Raw genomic sequence first — 18,788 nt, forward strand, 5'->3', positions numbered from 1 at the left:
GAGTAATCTAAGTTTGAACACACTGAAATAGAAGTTTTTTATTTCAGCTGGAAATTTGTTTTGTAACCAGATGTCTGCAGATGAGTGTAGCTGTGACTTATTAGCTGGAAAACACAATGAGACCACAGCATGAAGCCTTAACTAGTGCAAGTTCAAATTTGATAACAATACCACAAAAAATGAGTATTTTACACAAGTTTCTGTAAGATTATGTCTAGACCTTTCCAAAAATGGCCATTTGGAGATGCCAAAAGGACACTTGGTCACATACCTGGATAAAACGGCATAACTCTTGAACCTTTCAACGTACAGTAGTAATTTTGGCCTCTAATGAAAGCTGACACTTAGAGGTATCCTATCCCATATCCAGATTAACTATCAATATTGCTGAAATATATATAAATACATATTAGGGCTGGGCGATATATCGAGATTTTAATATATATCGATATATTTTCAAACACGATATGATACGAGACAATATCGTTTATATCGATTTAAAAAAAAAAAAAAATTTTTTTTTTTTTTTTTTTTTTTACATTTTTTTTTTTTAATGATTTTGATATAGCTTATTTTGTGACAAATTGACTTGAATGTTTTATTTGAGATGTTTTGTTATTTGGACAACTGTCAACCTCAGTGGAAAAGTCTGCCTGTTACTGTCTACATTGTATTAATTGCACAGTGTATTTTAATTTAATTGTTATGCAGGAAAGGGATATTTGTTTTATTTTATTCAAGAAGCATTTTTATTCTATATATGCAGACAGTTTATTTTTATTTAATTTGTTTTATACATTTTGATATTGTGCAGACCTCTGTTAATAAAGGAACCTGTGTGACATTTGGCACGAGGCATTGTATTAAAACTGACTGTTTTTTTAAGGGTTTGCCTCAGAAAAAAATGAAGCTAACAGAGATGCTAACAGAGATGCTATGCTATAATGCTTTGGGGGAAACCCCAATTAAGGCACAGAAAAAATATCGAGATATATATCGAGTATCGCCATTTAGCTAGAAAATATCGAGATATGACTTTTGGTCCATATCGCCCAGCCCTAATACATATAAAAGAGTCAAAACACGGATGCACGTTTGATTCGCTGCAGTGATTCAATGGAATGCATGGAATTCCCGGCTGTGGGTTTTATCCCCACCCCCTGAAGCGGCACATCGTTGTTTTCAGCATTTCATTGGCTATACAATGTGCCAGTCATCAGCACGATTGCTTCAATTGGCTCATTTTTTTTCATGACAAAAGGGGGACATGTGCTTCATTTGCATACAGGCGCTCATTCGCTATTGTAGGCTGTAGAGGGGACAGGGAAGCTGCTGTATGGTCGGATGAGGTGCCAATCAAAAGGACAGCGTACAGACCCCATTTTGAGTGAAGATATCCGGTCTGAAGACGTGCAAAGCGGAGTTACAGCGAATAATACGTTGAAAATTTGGGACATTGAGCGGCTAGTTTCCAATGATACAGCGGCTAGTTTGTGGATATTTACTGGTATAATCATGTATTTTGGACTAAATACATGACTGGATTGGATCTACTGGACCTTTCTGAATGTAACCAGAACATTTTTGAGGGAATATTTTTGACCAGACGAGTACTATGAGGCTTCATCGGTAAGTTGCATCATTTGCGCAAATCTTTGTTTGTTTATAGTGTTGAAATGTACCAACTGCTATGATTATATCCTGATTTGGTTTGCAACGGTGGAATCACAAGCATCTTAGCTTTCCAAAGATATGTCGCATGAGTACCTCACGTAACATATGAGCTGTGTAAATGACCTAGTTTAGTAAATTATGGACTTGCCGCACTGACGGCCCGCGGGCAACGGGTTTTAAACTTTAGCAATAAATGACGTTAAACTTCAGCGATAAATGCCGTTAAAGACGTTAAACAGGTGTTCACCAAATGTTCATCTATGCAGATGACTTAGCCATGACAACGCAGCAGCATACTTTCCCGGAAGTGGAGTTGGCCCTGGAACAAGGACTGACAGATATGTCCACATACTATATGGAAAACCACCTGCGTCCAAATCCTGGGAAGACCCAAATTTGTAGCTTCCACCTTAAAAACAAGGAGGCCAAACGGGAGCTCAATGTAACTTGGGACGGAATAAGGCTTGAGAACGACCAGCACCCAGTCTACCTGGGTGTAACCTTGGACCATACCCTGAGCTACAAAGAGCACGTCCAGAAGACCAAAGTCAAGGTGTCCACCAGGAACAACCTAGTGCTGTGGTAGCAGCACGCTGCTACCACAGCACTAGCCCTATGCTTCTCAACCGCCGAATACGCCTGCCCAGCATGGTATAAATCAAGTCACGCACGCAAACTGGACCCTGTCCTCAACGAGACCTGCAGGAGTGACTGGATGCATCAAAACTCTCAGGCATCGCACCCCCTGACATCCACAGAGCAGTCACCGCCAAAGCAGAGCGCAGCAAGCAGGCCCATGACAACCGGCACTCACTGCACGAACACCTGGCCCCCCAGAAACGTCTCACGTCCAGAAGCAGCTTCCTGGATACCACTCCAGAACTGGGGACCATCTGTCGCCAGGACCACGGAGTGGCAGAACCAGTGGAACAGCCGGGGCAGCCAGACAACCCAATGGACAGAGAGAGGCATCGTCCCAGATGAATGTCTTGCAACCGGCCATGACCAACCATGGGCTATCTGGAAAACCCTAAACCGTTTGCGGGTTGGCGAAGGACGCTGCAAGGCATCCATGAAAAAATGGAAACTAACATTCTCTGATGCCTGTGTGTGTGTGGGGAACCACAAACTATGGACCACATCATGAGATGCATATCTGCCCCACAATGCACTGGAGATGACCTGGCTGAACCCAACGCTGCTGCACTCGCCTGCGCCACCCACTGGAAGTACATGGTATAGAGGACGCCCAGACACGAAGAAGAAGAACAAGATGTTCACCAGGTGTTAGCCAGGTGTTCCCCAGATGTTCACCAGGTGTTCCCCAGATGTTAGCCAGGTGTTAGCCAGGTGTTCCCCAGGTGTTCACCAGGTGTTCCCCAGATGTTAGCCAGGTGTTAGCCAGATGTTCCCCAGGTGTTAGCCAGGTGTTCCCCAGGTGTTAGCCAGATGTTCCCCAGGTGTTAGCCAGATGTTAGCCAGGTGTTCCCCAGGTGTTCCCCAGGTGTTCACCAGGTGTTCCCCAGATGTTCACCAGGTGTTCCCCAGATGTTCCCCAGGTGTTAGCCAGGTGTTCCCCAGGTGTTAGCCAGATGTTCACCAGGTGTTCCCTAGATGTTCCCCAAGTGTTAGCCAGGTGTTCCCCAGGTGTTAGCCAGGTGTTCCCCAGGTGTTAGCCAGATGTTCACCAGGTGTTCCCTAGATGTTCCCCATGTGTTAGCCAGATGTTCCCCAGGTGTTAGCCAGGTGTTCCCCAGGTGTTAGCCAGATGTTCACCAGGTGTTCCCTAGATGTTCCCCATGTGTTAGCCAGGTGTTCCCCAGGTGTTAGCCAGGTGTTCCCCAGGTGTTAGCCAGATGTTCACCAGGTGTTCCCTAGATGTTCCCCATGTGTTAGCCAGATGTTCCCCAGATGTTCCCCAGGTGTTCCCCAGCTGTTCACCAGGTGTTTCCCAGATGTTCCCCATGTGTTAACCAGATGTTCCCCAGGTGTTCAGGTGTTAACCAGGTGTTCAGGTGTTCACCAGATGTTCCCCAGGTGTTCCCAGGGGGGCGGAGTTACCTGTCAGCATCGGGGCGGAGCGACGGCAGCCTGACGCTGGGGTTCCGGTCCAGTTTGGTCTGACTCTTCGTTCTCTTGATGGAACCTTTGAGGCGTTTGCTGAAGAAACCCTGAAGACAGAAGGCAAGTTTATTTATACAGCACAATTCAACACAAGGTCATTCAAAGTGCTTTAGATTAGTGATGCACCGAAATGAAAATTTGTGGCCGAAACCGAAACCGAAAATAATAATAAACACTTGGCCAAATACCGAACAATACCGAACATGGTTCTTCAGCAGTTTTTCATTTATTTTGCCAATTTTTTCACCATTGCATAAATCAAATAAATTTGACTTAGGCATGCTTTTCAAAGAAAAAAATCTTTTAGAAAATTACAAGGTAGAAAATATTTATTGAACATAAAAAAATGAAAAAATTTTAATTTCCCAGCATTATGTTGTTTTGGTTCCACCTCCTGGTGAATGTTGGTAAAATTCTTATGGGGTTAGTTTTTGGTTGGCCAACGATTTATGTTTGTGATGCGCAATGTTACGGGACGGAGCGGCCAGTCTATTTCCTTATATTACAACGCCGTTATAAATTGTTCGGTTTTTTCCCACTTATTCCACTGAACACCGAAAGTGTTTTTTTGCCATTTTCGGCCGAACAATTTCGGTTACCGAACAATCGGTGCATCACTACTTTAGATCAACATTAGAATTAAACAGTAAATAACAAATAAAATAAAATAAAATTATGAGAAAAGAAGGTAAAATAATAAAAAGAATTAAAAAAAAAAGAAACGATGAAGAGTCAGAGTCCAGGGAGAGGAAGAGGAGGAAAGGAGGAGGATGGGATGATGGAGGAGATGGAGGAGGAAGAGGAGGAGAGGAGGAAGAGGAGGAGAGGAAGAGGAGGATTGGATGGAGGAGGAGAGGAGGAGGAAGAGGAGGAGTGACCTCTACCTGACCTTCATCTCTACAACATTAACACCAGACACTGTTACCCACAATCCTCCTCTCCGGGTGGAAGAGGCGTTTAAGAGAAACGCTGAAACTTCAGGCTCCTGGTTCTGGTCTGGAGGTGAGGCTGGGGTCCAGATCCAGACCTGCAGGTCCTCTACAGACCACTAGGGTCCAGATCCAGACCTGCAGGTCCTCTACAGACCACTAGGGTCCAGATCCAGACCTGCAGGTCCTCTACAGACCACTAGGGTCCAGATCCAGACCTGCAGGTCCTCTACAGACCACTAGGGTCTGGTCCTGACTGGTGGGGGGGGGGGGTCACATGACTCGGCAGCTGATCAGCTGATCAGCTGATCTGTCTCTTCAGAGGCTCCGGAGCAGAAGTGAGCAGAGGAAGTGAGCGTCCTCATTTCCTGAGATATTAATAACCTCAAACGCATCACAGCCCTCTGAAGTCTGGAACTAAAAATACTCCGGCCCGGTTCTGAGGCTCCGGTTCTGAGGCTCCGGTTCTGAGGATCCGGTTCTGAGGATCTGGTTCTGAGGATCTGGTTCTGAGGCTCCGGTTCTGAGGCTCCGGTTCTGAGGATCTGGTTCTGAGGATCCGGTTCTGAGGATCCGGTTCTGAGGCTCCGGTTCTGAGGATCCGGTTCTGAGGCTCCGGTTCTGAGGCTCCAGTTCTGAGGATCCGGTTCTGAGGATCCGGTTCTGAGGCTCCGGTTCTGAGGATCTGGTTCTGAGGATCCGGTTCTGAGGATCCGGTTCTGAGGCTCCGGTTCTGAGGATCCGGTTCTGAGGCTCCGGTTCTGAGGCTCAGCAGAGGTCAGTAAGTCAGCAGGTCAGCAGAGGTCAGTAAAGGTCACCCGTGAAGGTCACCCGATGGTGCTACTCACCGGCACCCTGAAGGGGGAGGAGCTTGGGTTGTCGACGGCGACGCTCTTCTCTGAACCCCCCAAACCAGAGATGCTCCGCCTCCTCGGAGATCGGTCCGCCGACACCTCTGGGAGAGAGATCTTCATCATCATCTTCATCACATTCATCATCATCACATTCATCATCATCATCATCATCATCACAACCATCATTTGAATCGTTAACTCAGACACTTTAAGCTGGGCATACACTGCGATATTTTAAATCGTTTGATTCAGACTCACAATCTCACAATGCACGACTAGATTGCTGAGTTCAAAAGTTCAAAAGTTCAAAAATTCACAGCCCACGATTTATGTTCTCACACTGTACGACCCGATGCTCTGATGCTCCGTCTGCTCACACTGTACGATCATAATCCTCCCATCGGACCTCTGTGTACTGGAACTCAAGGCTGGTTTTGGGGCAGGGGGGGGGCTGTGCCCACCCAAACGTGCGTCCTGCCCACCCGATCAAAGGTTATGGGATCCTTTATTTTTTTATAATTTTATTTTTTTATATATATAAAAAAAATCCCAAAATATCTGTACCGTTTCTGATTGGGTCGGCACTGCGCATCATTTTTAGACACAACAATGAACGCATACAGCAAAAGTTGTGTCTCGGCGGAGGGACCCGGCGTTCAGAACAGCACAGAGCACACACTAAAGGCTGATTTATGGTTCCGCGTTACACCAACACAGACCTACGGCGTAGGGTACGCAGCGACGCACACCGTACGTGGAAATGCAGTCTTTTTTTCTGCTATTAAAACATGATTTGTAATGTGAATTTGCAACACTTAAACTAAAAATAATAGTTTTTCATGTGACATCAGAGATTGCGCATGCTCTCTGTGAAAGAATATGGTGATGTGAATATGAAGCCTATTTGTTTTGTTTACGGCTTCCCAGAGCTTCCGGTTTTCCCTTGTTTTTGAGTGAATACAGACTAGCGCTGGGTGTCGTCTTTGCGGTGTGTCCAAGTGCTCGTTTTTGAGCCCGACCCAGCCCGACACAGGCGACGTGAGGCTACACAGCAGTCGGCGACAGCGGGCGACGTCGGGTTGGTGTGTCCTCGGCTTTACTCTCTCAGGAATATTTAGGATATATTTATGATTTTGAAATGAATGTTTTCAGATTGTGTTTGGAGTTGGAGGATTTATCATAAACAGGATAATGAACTTATGTGGTGCATATTTGTCAGTCATCACATTCATCATCATCATCATCATGAACATCATCATCATCACCACCACCACCACAATCACCTTCATCATCATCATAACCATCTTCAATATCATCACCTTCACAATCACCATCGTCATCATCATGAACATCATCTTCATCAACATCTTCAACATAACCACCATCTTCATCATCATCATCACCACAATCACCTTCATCATATTAACCATCTTAATCACCATCATCTTCATCATCATATTAACCATCATCATTAACATCATCTTCATCACTATGGAGGACTTGACACCAGGACCAAGTGGGTCATGTGACCACAAATCACCAGTCATGACGAGGTATCGTCCAATCAGAGTCACGAGTCAGAGTTATCGTCCAATCAGAGTCACGAGTCAGAGGTATCGTCCAATCAGAGTCACGAGTCAGAGGTATCGTCCAATCAGAGTCACGAGTCAGAGGTATCGTCCAATCAGAGTCACCACGAGTCAGAGGTATCGTCCAATCAGAGTCACGAGTCAGAGGTATCGTCCAATCAGAGTCACGAGTCAGAGGTATCGTCCAATCAGAGTCACGAGTCAGAGGTATCGTCCAATCAGAGTCACGAGTCAGAGGTATCGTCCAATCAGAGTCACGAGTCAGAGGTATCGTCCAATCAGAGTCACGAGTCAGAGGTATCGTCCAATCAGAGTCACGAGTCAGAGGTATCGTCCAATCAGAGTCACGAGTCAGAGGTATCGTCCAATCAGAGTCACGAGTCAGAGGTATCGTCCAATCAGAGTCACGAGTCAGAGGTATCGTCCAATCAGAGTCACGAGTCAGAGGTATCGTCCAATCAGAGTCACGAGTCAGAGGTATCGTCCAATCAGAGTCACGAGTCAGAGGTATCGTCCAATCAGAGTCACGAGTCAGAGGTATCGTCCAATCAGAGTCACGACGAGTCAGAGGTATCGTCCAATCAGAGTCACGAGTCAGAGGTATCGTCCAATCAGAGTCACGACGAGTCACAGGTATCGTCCAATCAGTCACGAGTCAGAGGTATCGTCCAATCAGAGTCACGATGAGTCAGAGGTATCGTCCAATCAGTCATGAGTCAGAGGTATCGTCCAATCAGAGTCACGACGAGTCAGAGGTATCGTCCAATCAGAGTCACGAGTCAGAGGTATCGTCCAATCAGAGTCACGAGTCAGAGGTATCGTCCAATCAGAGTCACCACGAGTCAGAGGTATCGTCCAATCAGAGTCACGAGTCAGAGGTATCGTCCAATCAGAGTCACCACGAGTCAGAGTTATCGTCCAATCAGAGTCACGACGAGTCAGAGGTATCATCCAATCAGAGTCACCACGAGTCAGAGGTATCGTCCAATCAGAGTCACGAGTCAGAGGTATCGTCCAATCAGAGTCACCACGAGTCAGAGGTATCGTCCAATCAGAGTCACCACGAGTCAGAGGTATCGTCCAATCAGAGTCACGACGATTCAGAGGTATCGTCCAATCAGAGTCACGACGATTCAGAGGTATCGTCCAATCAGAGTCCTGACGAGTCAGAGGTATCGTCCAATCAGAGTCACGACGAGTCAGAGGTATCGTCCAATCAGAGTCACGAGTCAGAGGTATCGTCCAATCAGAGTCACGACGAGTCACAGGTATCGTCCAATCAGTCACGAGTCAGAGGTATCGTCCAATCAGAGTCACGAGTCAGAGGTATCGTCCAATCAGAGTCACGAGTCAGAGGTATCGTCCAATCAGTCACGAGTCAGAGGTATCGTCCAATCAGAGTCACGAGTCAGAGTTATCGTCCAATCAGAGTCACGAGTCAGAGGTATCGTCCAATCAGAGTCACGAGTCAGAGGTATCGTCCAATCAGAGTCACGATGAGTCAGAAGTATCGTCCAATCAGAGTCACCACGAGTCAGAGGTGTCGTCCAATCAGAGTCACGATGAGTCAGAGGTATCGTCCAATCAGAGTCACGACGAGTCAGAGGTATCGTCCAATCAGTCACGAGTCAGAGGTATCGTCCAATCAGTCATAACGAGTCAGAGGTATCGTCAAATCAGAGTCACCACGAGTCAGAGGTATCGTCCAATCAGAGTCACCACGAGTCAGAGGTTTCGTCCAATCAGAGTCACGAGTGAGAGGTATCGTCCAATCAGAGTCACGAGTCAGAGGTATCGTCCAATCAGAGTCACGAGTCAGAGGTATCGTCCAATCAGAGTCACGAGTCAGAGTTATCGTCCAATCAGAGTCACGAGTCAGAGTTATCGTCCAATCAGAGTCACGAGTCAGAGGTATCGTCCAATCAGAGTCCCGAGTCAGAGGTATCGTCCAATCAGAGTCACGACTAGTCAGAGGTATCGTCTAATCAGAGTCACGACGAGTCAGAGGTATCGTCCAATCAGAGTCACCACGAGTCAGAGGTATCGTCCAATCAGAGTCACCACGAGTCAGAGGTATCGTCCAATCAGAGTCACAACGAGTCAGAGGTATCGTCCAATCAGAGTCACCACGAGTCAGAGGTATCGTCCAATCAGTCACGAGTCAGAGGTATCGTCCAATCAGTCACGAGTCAGAGGTATCGTCCAATCAGAGTCCCGAGTCAGAGGTATCGTCCAATCAGAGTCCCGAGTCAGAGGTATCGTCCAATCAGAGTCACGACTAGTCAGAGGTATCGTCTAATCAGAGTCACCACGAGTCAGAGGTATCGTCCAATCAGAGTCACCACGAGTCAGAGGTATCGTCCAATCAGAGTCACGAGTCAGAGTTATCGTCCAATCAGAGTCACCACGAGTCAGAGGTATCGTCCAATCAGAGTCACGAGTCAGAGTTATCGTCCAATCAGAGTCACGAGTCAGAGGTATCGTCCAATCAGAGTCACCACGAGTCAGAGTTATCGTCCAATCAGAGTCACGAGTCAGAGTTATCGTCCAATCAGAGTCACGAGTCAGAGTTATCGTCCAATCAGAGTCACGAGTCAGAGGTATCGTCCAATCAGAGTCACGAGTCAGAGTTATCGTCCAATCAGAGTCACGAGTCAGAGGTATCGTCCAATCAGAGTCCCGAGTCAGAGGTATCGTCCAATCAGAGTCACGACTAGTCAGAGGTATCGTCTAATCAGAGTCACGACGAGTCAGAGGTATCGTCCAATCAGAGTCACCACGAGTCAGAGGTATCGTCCAATCAGAGTCACCACGAGTCAGAGGTATCGTCCAATCAGAGTCACGAGTCAGAGTTATCGTCCAATCAGAGTCACGATGAGTCAGAGGTATCGTCCAATCAGAGTCACGAGTCAGAGGTATCGTCCAATCAGAGTCACGAGTCAGAGGTATCGTCCAATCAGAGTCACCACGAGTCAGAGGTATCGTCCAATCAGAGTCACCACGAGTCAGAGGTATCGTCCAATCAGAGTCACCACGAGTCAGAGGTATCGTCCAATCAGAGTCACCAGTCAGAGGTATCGTCCAATCAGAGTCACGAGTCAGAGGTATCGTCCAATCAGAGTCACGAGTCAGAGTTATCGTCCAATCAGAGTCACGAGTCAGAGGTATCGTCCAATCAGAGTCACGAGTCAGAGGTATCGTCCAATCAGAGTCACGAGTCAGAGGTATCGTCCAATCAGAGTCACGAGTCAGAGGTATCGTCCAATCAGAGTCACGAGTCAGAGTTATCGTCCAATCAGAGTCACGAGTCAGAGGTATCGTCCAATCAGAGTCCCGAGTCAGAGGTATCGTCCAATCAGAGTCACGACTAGTCAGAGGTATCGTCTAATCAGAGTCACGACGAGTCAGAGGTATCGTCCAATCAGAGTCACCACGAGTCAGAGGTATCGTCCAATCAGAGTCACCACGAGTCAGAGGTATCGTCCAATCAGAGTCACGAGTCAGAGTTATCGTCCAATCAGAGTCACGATGAGTCAGAGGTATCGTCCAATCAGAGTCACGAGTCAGAGGTATCGTCCAATCAGAGTCACGACGAGTCAGAGGTATCGTCCAATCAGAGTCACGAGTCAGAGGTATCGTCCAATCAGAGTCACGAGTCAGAGGTATCGTCCAATCAGAGTCACCACGAGTCAGAGGTATCGTCCAATCAGAGTCACCACGAGTCAGAGGTATCGTCCAATCAGAGTCACCACGAGTCAGAGGTATCGTCCAATCAGAGTCACCAGTCAGAGGTATCGTCCAATCAGAGTCACGAGTCAGAGGTATCGTCCAATCAGAGTCACGAGTCAGAGTTATCGTCCAATCAGAGTCACGAGTCAGAGGTATCGTCCAATCAGAGTCACGAGTCAGAGGTATCGTCCAATCAGAGTCACGAGTCAGAGGTATCGTCCAATCAGAGTCACGAGTCAGAGGTATCGTCCAATCAGAGTCACGAGGCAGAGGTATCGTCCAATCAGAGTCCTGACGAGGCAGAGGTATCGTCCAATCAGAGTCCTGACGAGTCAGAGGTATCGTCCAATCAGAGTCCTGACGAGTCAGAGTTATCGTCCAATCAGAGTCACCACGAGTCAGAGGTATCGTCCAATCAGAGTCACCACGAGTCAGAGGTATCGTCCAATCAGAGTCACGAGTCAGAGTTATCGTCCAATCAGAGTCACGAGTCAGAGTTATCGTCCAATCAGAGTCACGAGTCAGAGTTATCGTCCAATCAGAGTCACGAGTCAGAGGTATCGTCCAATCAGTCATAACGAGTCAGAGGTATCGTCCAATCAGTCACGAGTCAGAGGTATCGTCCAATCAGTCACGAGTCAGAAGTATCGTCCAATCAGAGTCACGACGAGTCAGAGGTATCGTCCAATCAGAGTCACGAGTCAGAGGTATCGTCCAATCAGAGTCACGACGAGTCAGAGGTATCGTCTAATCAGAGTCCTGACGAGTCAGAGGTATCGTCCAATCAGAGTCACGAGTCAGAGGTATCGTCCAATCAGAGTCACGAGTCAGAGTTATCGTCCAATCAGTCACGAGTAAGAGGTATCGTCCAATCAGAGTCACGAGTAAGAGGTATCGTCCAATCAGAGTCACGAGTCAGAGGTATCGTCCAATCAGAGTCACCACGAGTCAGAGGTATCGTCCAATCAGAGTCACGAGTCAGAGGTATCGTCCAATCAGAGTCACGAGTCAGAGTTATCGTCCAATCAGTCACGAGTAAAAGGTATCGTCCAATCAGAGTCACGAGTAAGAGGTATCGTCCAATCAGTCACGAGTCAGAGGTATCGTCCAATCAGTCACGAGTCAGAAGTATCGTCCAATCAGAGTCACGAGTCAGAGTTATCGTCCAATCAGAGTCACGAGTCAGAGGTATCGTCCAATCAGAGTCCCAAGTCAGAGGTATCGTCCAATCAGAGTCACGAGTGAGAGGTATCGTCCAATCAGAGTCCTGACGAGTGAGAGGTATCGTCCAATCAGAGTCACGACTAGTCAGAGGTATCGTCTAATCAGAGTCACGACGAGTCAGAGGTATCGTCCAATCAGGGTCCTGACGAGTCAGAGGTATCGTCCAATCAGAGTCACGAGTCAGAGGTATCGTCCAATCAGAGTCACGAGTCAGAGGTATCGTCCAATCAGAGTCACGAGTCAGAGTTATCGTCCAATCAGAGTCACGAGTCCGAGGTATCGTCCAATCAGAGTCACCACGAGTCAGAGGTATCGTCCAATCAGAGTCACAACGAGTCAGAGGTATCGTCCAATCAGAGTCACGAGTCAGAGGTACCGTCCAATCAGTCACGACGAGTCAGAGGTATCGTCCAATCAGAGTCACCACGAGTCAGAGGTACCGTCCAATCAGTCACGACGAGTCAGAGGTATCGTCCAATCAGAGTCACGAGTCAGAGTTATCGTCCAATCAGAGTCACGAGTCAGAGGTATCGTCCAATCAGAGTCCTGACGAGTCAGAGTTATCGTCCAATCAGAGTCACGAGTCAGAGGTATCGTCCAATCAGAGTCACGAGTCAGAGGTATCGTCCAATCAGAGTCACGAGTCAGAGTTATCGTCCAATCAGTCACGAGTCAGAGGTATCGTCCAATCAGTCACGAGTCAGAGGTATCGTCCAATCAGTCACGAGTCAGAAGTATCGTCCAATCAGAGTCACGAGTCAGAGTTATCGTCCAATCAGAGTCACGAGTCAGAGGTATCGTCCAATCAGAGTCACGAGTCAGAGGTATCGTCCAATCAGAGTCCCAAGTCAGAGGTATCGTCCAATCAGAGTCACGAGTGAGAGGTATCGTCCAATCAGAGTCCTGACGAGTGAGAGGTATCGTCCAATCAGAGTCACGACTAGTCAGAGGTATCGTCTAATCAGAGTCACGACGAGTAAGAGGTATCGTCCAATCAGTCACGAGTCAGAGGTATCGTCCAATCAGTCACGAGTCAGAAGTATCGTCCAATCAGAGTCACGAGTCAGAGTTATCGTCCAATCAGAGTCACGAGTCAGAGGTATCGTCCAATCAGAGTCCCAAGTCAGAGGTATCGTCCAATCAGAGTCACGAGTGAGAGGTATCGTCCAATCAGAGTCCTGACGAGTGAGAGGTATCGTCCAATCAGAGTCACGACTAGTCAGAGGTATCGTCTAATCAGAGTCACGACGAGTCAGAGGTATCGTCCAATCAGGGTCCTGACGAGTCAGAGGTATCGTCCAATCAGAGTCACGAGTCAGAGGTATCGTCCAATCAGAGTCACGAGTCAGAGGTATCGTCCAATCAGAGTCACGAGTCAGAGTTATCGTCCAATCAGAGTCACGAGTCCGAGGTATCGTCCAATCAGAGTCACCACGAGTCAGAGGTATCGTCCAATCAGAGTCACGACGAGTCAGAGGTATCGTCCAATCAGAGTCACGAGTCAGAGGTACCGTCCAATCAGTCACGACGAGTCAGAGGTATCGTCCAATCAGAGTCACCACGAGTCAGAGGTACCGTCCAATCAGTCACGACGAGTCAGAGGTATCGTCCAATCAGAGTCACGAGTCAGAGTTATCGTCCAATCAGAGTCACGAGTCAGAGGTATCGTCCAATCAGAGTCCTGACGAGTCAGAGTTATCGTCCAATCAGAGTCACGAGTCAGAGGTATCGTCCAATCAGAGTCACGAGTCAGAGGTATCGTCCAATCAGAGTCACGAGTCAGAGGTATCGTCCAATCAGAGTCACGAGTCAGAGTTATCGTCCAATCAGAGTCACGACGAGTCAGAGGTATCGTCCAATCAGAGTCACGACTCAGAGCTATCAGAGATCAATCAAACTATAACGATTCCTTCAGGTTCCTACCAGTTCGACCCAGAATGACTCAGTAACCGAGATGATGTCAGCGTGACGTCAGCGTGATGACATCATCACGTGATGTCAGCGTGATGTCAGCAGAGCCGAGCTGCAGCGAACGCAGCACAGACCCAGTTCCAGCTGCAGGACGAGGCTCATGCAGCAAACTTCCATGCACCAGGAGGAGGAAGAGGAGGAGGAGGAGGAGGAAGAGGACCCGCAGCCGCCGCTCTTCCTCCCCCGACGGCGCAGGGGAGCGACATGCAGCCGGCGGCGGCGGCGGGTCACATGACACCAACATGCGGAGCGACGGTACCTCGATCGCAGCTGTTCCCCATCATCGGAGGAGAGACTCACGGGATTGGCCGGAGCAGCCGGCACCTGCCAGCCAATGAGGTGAAGCTGCAGACGTCCGTCTTCCTCCTCCTCCTCCCTCTCTTTCTCCCTCTCTCTCTCTCTCTCTCCCTCCCTCTCTTTCTCTCTCTCCACTCAGCAGTAATTCTAAACCAGATCTCTCTCTTTCTCTCTGAGGTTTTACCGCATTTATTCAATCAATCCTCCAACTGCACTCTTCTCTTCTTCCTCCTCCCTCTCCTCCTCTCTCCTTCTCTCTCTCTCTGCTGCAGTTCAGTCGTAGCCTTGCACGCCCCCCCCACCCCGCATCATCGCACTCGCAGGATAATTACTAAATAAGTTTCCCTTCATCCGCCTGATGTGGGACGTGGCTCTGGGGGAACAGGACCTGCAGGGACCAGGACCTGCAAGGACCAGGACCTGCAAGGACCAGGACCTACAGGAACCAGGACCTGCAGGGACCAGGACCTGCAGGGACCAGGACCAGCAAGGACCAGGACCTGCAGGGACCAGGACCTGCAGGGACCAGGACCTACAGGAACCAGGACCTGCAGGAACCAGGACCTGCAGGAACCAGGACCTGCAGGGACCAGGACCTGCAGGGACCAAGATTTTCAAGGACCAGGACCTGCAGGGACCAGGACCAGCAAGGACCAGGACCTACAGGAACCAGGACCTGCAGGGACCAGGACCTGCAGGGACCAGGACCAGCAAGGACCAGGACCTACAGGAACCAGGACCTGCAGGAACCAGGACCTGCAGGGACCGGGACCTGCAGGGACCGGGACCTGCAGGGACCGGGACCTGCAAGGACCAGGACCTGCAGGGACCAGGACCAGCAAGGACCAGGACCTACAGGAACCAGGACCTGCAGGAACCAGGACCTGCAGGGACCAGGACCTGCAGGGACCAGGACCTACAGGAACCAGGACCTGCAGGAACCAGGACCTGCAGGGACCGGAACCTGCAGGGACCAGGACCAGCAGGGACCGGGACCTGCAGGGACCGGGACCTGCAGGGACCAGGACCAGCAGGGAACAGGACCTGCAAGGACCAGGACCTGCAGGGACCAGGACCTGCAGGGACCGGGATTTTCAAGGACCAGGACCTGCAGGGACCAGGACCTGCAGGGACCAGGACCTACAGGAACCAGGACCTGCAGGAACCAGGACCTGCAGGGACCGGAACCTGCAGGGACCAGGACCAGCAGGGACCGGGACCTGCAGGGACCGGGACCTGCAGGGACCAGGACCAGCAGGGAACAGGACCTGCAAGGACCAGGACCTGCAGGGACCAGGACCTGCAGGGACCGGGATTTTCAAGGACCAGGACCTGCAGGGACCGGGACCTGCAGGGACCGGGACCTGCAGGGACCGGGACCTGCAGGGACCGGGACCTGCAGGGACCAGGGTGCAGACATCCCCTTTTGGACCACAACGCCCCCTTCTGGCCAACTGAAGTCACATTCAATATATTTTGGTCCCTTGTGTCTCTTGAAGACTTTCTCCAGGACATGGAGACATGCACATGCCTCTTTTCTCTGATTGGTGGGATGTCTGTCAGGAGCGGCTTCTTCTGCATCCGCTGGTACCATATCTGGTGTCAAACCGGAGTCAAACCGGAGTCAAACTGGTTTCCAATTGGTGCCATTTTGGTTCCACATACCATCAACATGTATCTGGTGTCAAACCGGAGTCAAACTGGTTTCAAACTGGTGTAATTTTGATTCCACATACCATCAACCCGTATCTGGTGTCAAACTGGTGTCAAACTGGTGTAATTTTGATTCCACATACCATCAACCTGTAACTGGTGTCAAACCAGAGTCAAACTGGTGTCAAAGTGGTTTCAAACTGGTGTCACTTTGGTTCCACATACCATCAACCCATATTTGGTGTCAAACCGGAGTCAAACTGGTTTCAAACTGGTGTCATTTTGATTCCACATACCATCAACCCGTAACTGGTGTCAAACCAGAATCAAACTGGTGTCAAACTGGTTACAAACCGGTGTCATTTTGGTTGCACATACCATCAAACTGGTGTCAGACTGGTTTCAAACTGGTGTCAAACACAAACCGTCAACCCGTATCTGGTGTCAAACTTGTGTCAAACTGGTGTCACTTTGGTTCCACATACCGTCAACCTGTAACTGGTGTCAAACCAGAGTCAAACTGGTGTCAAAGTGGTTTCAAACTGGTGTCAAATTGGTGTCATTTTGGTGCCACATACCGTCAACCCGTATCTGGAGTCAAAATTGTGTCAAACTGGTTTCAAACTGGTGTCATTTTGGTTTCAGACTTTTAACGTGAGACACATGAGTCGCAGCGTCTCTTATGTTCTACAACGCTCAACTTTTTTATCACGACATCACAACAAACAGGCCCCGCCCACACGACGGTTCTCCGGAGACATCGACAGGAACCAGTCTCATCCCCACACAAATATCCACTTTGTTCTGGTAACATTTGGTGGTAAAACAACGAGTCGGTACTTTTATCTCGGACCTGAACGAGGTTTTTATTCCACTTTTAGTGCCTTTCCCTCACAAAATGTTACATTTGTCTCTAAGATTGTTACTTAGATTTTTTCCTGAGGATAAATCTTACATTCTTGTTGTGGTATTAATACTTTAGTTATCAACTTTGTGAGGACTTTATTCTCGTTAAACCTCTAAACATTTTAGTCTTGAAACTTCCTCGTGTTATTACTGTTTTACAGAATATTTCACAGTAAATTACAACTAACAGGGTTTTTTCCTTGTGGCTTTTTTAGTTTAGTTTATTGGTCCTTTCAGTTTCTACAACACAAATGACCCAAAGTACAGGTGTAAATCGTCGGTGTTATACAAAAATTATGTATATATGTATGTATATATATATATATATATATATATATATATATATATATATATATATATATAATATTTTAACTAAAAACCAAGGACCAAAAGGTGTAGACTGAAGCCTAAGCTTATGACGCCTACCCTTTTCACAAAAAACAGTGCAATGTCATTAATAAATATCATTCCATACAGTATTTATATAAGTAATAATACAATAGTACATACACATACCTACACATATACATACATACATACACACACACACACACACACACACACACACACACACACACACACGCATATATACGCATATATATCTTTGTTTTATATGTATTAATCATTTTGTATTTATAGGTGCTTTTGAATTGTAATAACGTGCTACAGATTTTTCATTTCTGTATCTAAACAGAAATGAATGTCCTCGTCCTGTCTGCAGCTGTCCTCGTCAACAAGGCCCCGGTCCCCCCTCCCCCCGACTACTACGGACTGCCCCCCCATCCCACTCTACGTTACATTCACGTAAATATTCCAATTTGTACAGACTCACATCCGACACTTTAAAAACCCCATATTGTACATTTCTGTCTATATTGTTCATTTCTGTTTATACATTTTATCTGTCATCTGTCATCCTACGTCACTTTTTGTAAAGATTCATATCCGGCACTTTTTAATCCTCATATTGTACATTTCTGTTTATTTCTGTTTACATTTTACTTTATTCTATCTCTCTTATTTTATCTCCATATACTTGTTTGCTTTTATATTTTTATTTTTACTTTTACTGTATTGCACCAATCACCACAACAATTTCCTTGTGTGTGTTAACAAACTTGGCAATAAACCCCCTTTCTGATTCTGATTCTGATTCTAAACTGATGCACAGATTAACTCCTGTCACTTTTTTAATCGTGATAAAAAAAAATGTGTGTTTTAAAATGATGTTTTCTTGTGAAACTACAACGTTTTCAATGTTTCTTCTCAGAAACTTCTCAACTCTTTAAAAACTTTTTTTCTTGCAGATAAAGCCTTTATTGTGAAGGGGCCCCCCGGGGCCGGCCCGGGGCCCCCGGGGAACCTGTGGTCCTGGTGTCCGGGGGGTTGTTTCTGGGTCCGGGTCACCTCCTGCACCGCGGCTCCGTAAACGCTCAGAAAAGTTCCCCAAGTTTATGAACTTTGGTGCAGCTCTGATTTCTGAGGCGCTCCCTCCTCCGGCTGCGGAGCGGCGGAGCTCCCGAGGGAGCGGGAGCTCCGCCGCCCCGCAGCCGGGGGAGGTGAGCCCAGACCCGGGCAGCGGGCGGCCGAGGGGCCGGTGCCCCGGAGCCCCGGAGCCCCGGGGCGGGGGGGGACGGGGGACGGCAGGACTCACCCAGAAGGTCCATCAGACACACGCGGGAGTCGCGTCCTCATCCACGGCCACCGGCTCTCATGGTGAAAACCCACTCACGCACACTTCCGGCCCGCCTTCACAATAAAAGCCCCGACTCCTGTGCATCACGTGGAAACGAGTGACAACAAAAAGGTGGACGACGCTTAAACAGCAGGGGCGGCTC

General features: G+C 48.2%; 1 protein-coding gene across 6 annotated transcripts in view; it reads right to left on the minus strand.

Annotated features, from left to right (window-relative positions):
• Positions 1 to 18,788, minus strand: part of rasal2 (RAS protein activator like 2) — an 87,693-nt gene that overhangs the window by 33,371 nt on the left and 35,534 nt on the right. For 5 of the 6 annotated variants that reach the window (XM_061731613.1, XM_061731612.1, XM_061731611.1 and 2 more), the window contains exons 4-5: positions 5,576 to 5,682; positions 3,736 to 3,845 (exon numbers count right to left, since the gene is read on the minus strand). In XM_061731613.1, coding sequence (XP_061587597.1) covers positions 3,736 to 3,845; positions 5,576 to 5,682 — 217 coding nt within the window. Of the gene's footprint in view, positions 1 to 3,735; positions 3,846 to 5,575; positions 5,683 to 18,604; positions 18,692 to 18,788 lie in introns of those variants that run through there. The other variant, XM_061731614.1, reaches the window with a different exon arrangement.

Source organism: Cololabis saira, chromosome 10 (assembly GCF_033807715.1).
Source record: "Cololabis saira isolate AMF1-May2022 chromosome 10, fColSai1.1, whole genome shotgun sequence".
Classification (NCBI taxonomy): Eukaryota; Metazoa; Chordata; class Actinopteri; order Beloniformes; family Belonidae; genus Cololabis; species Cololabis saira.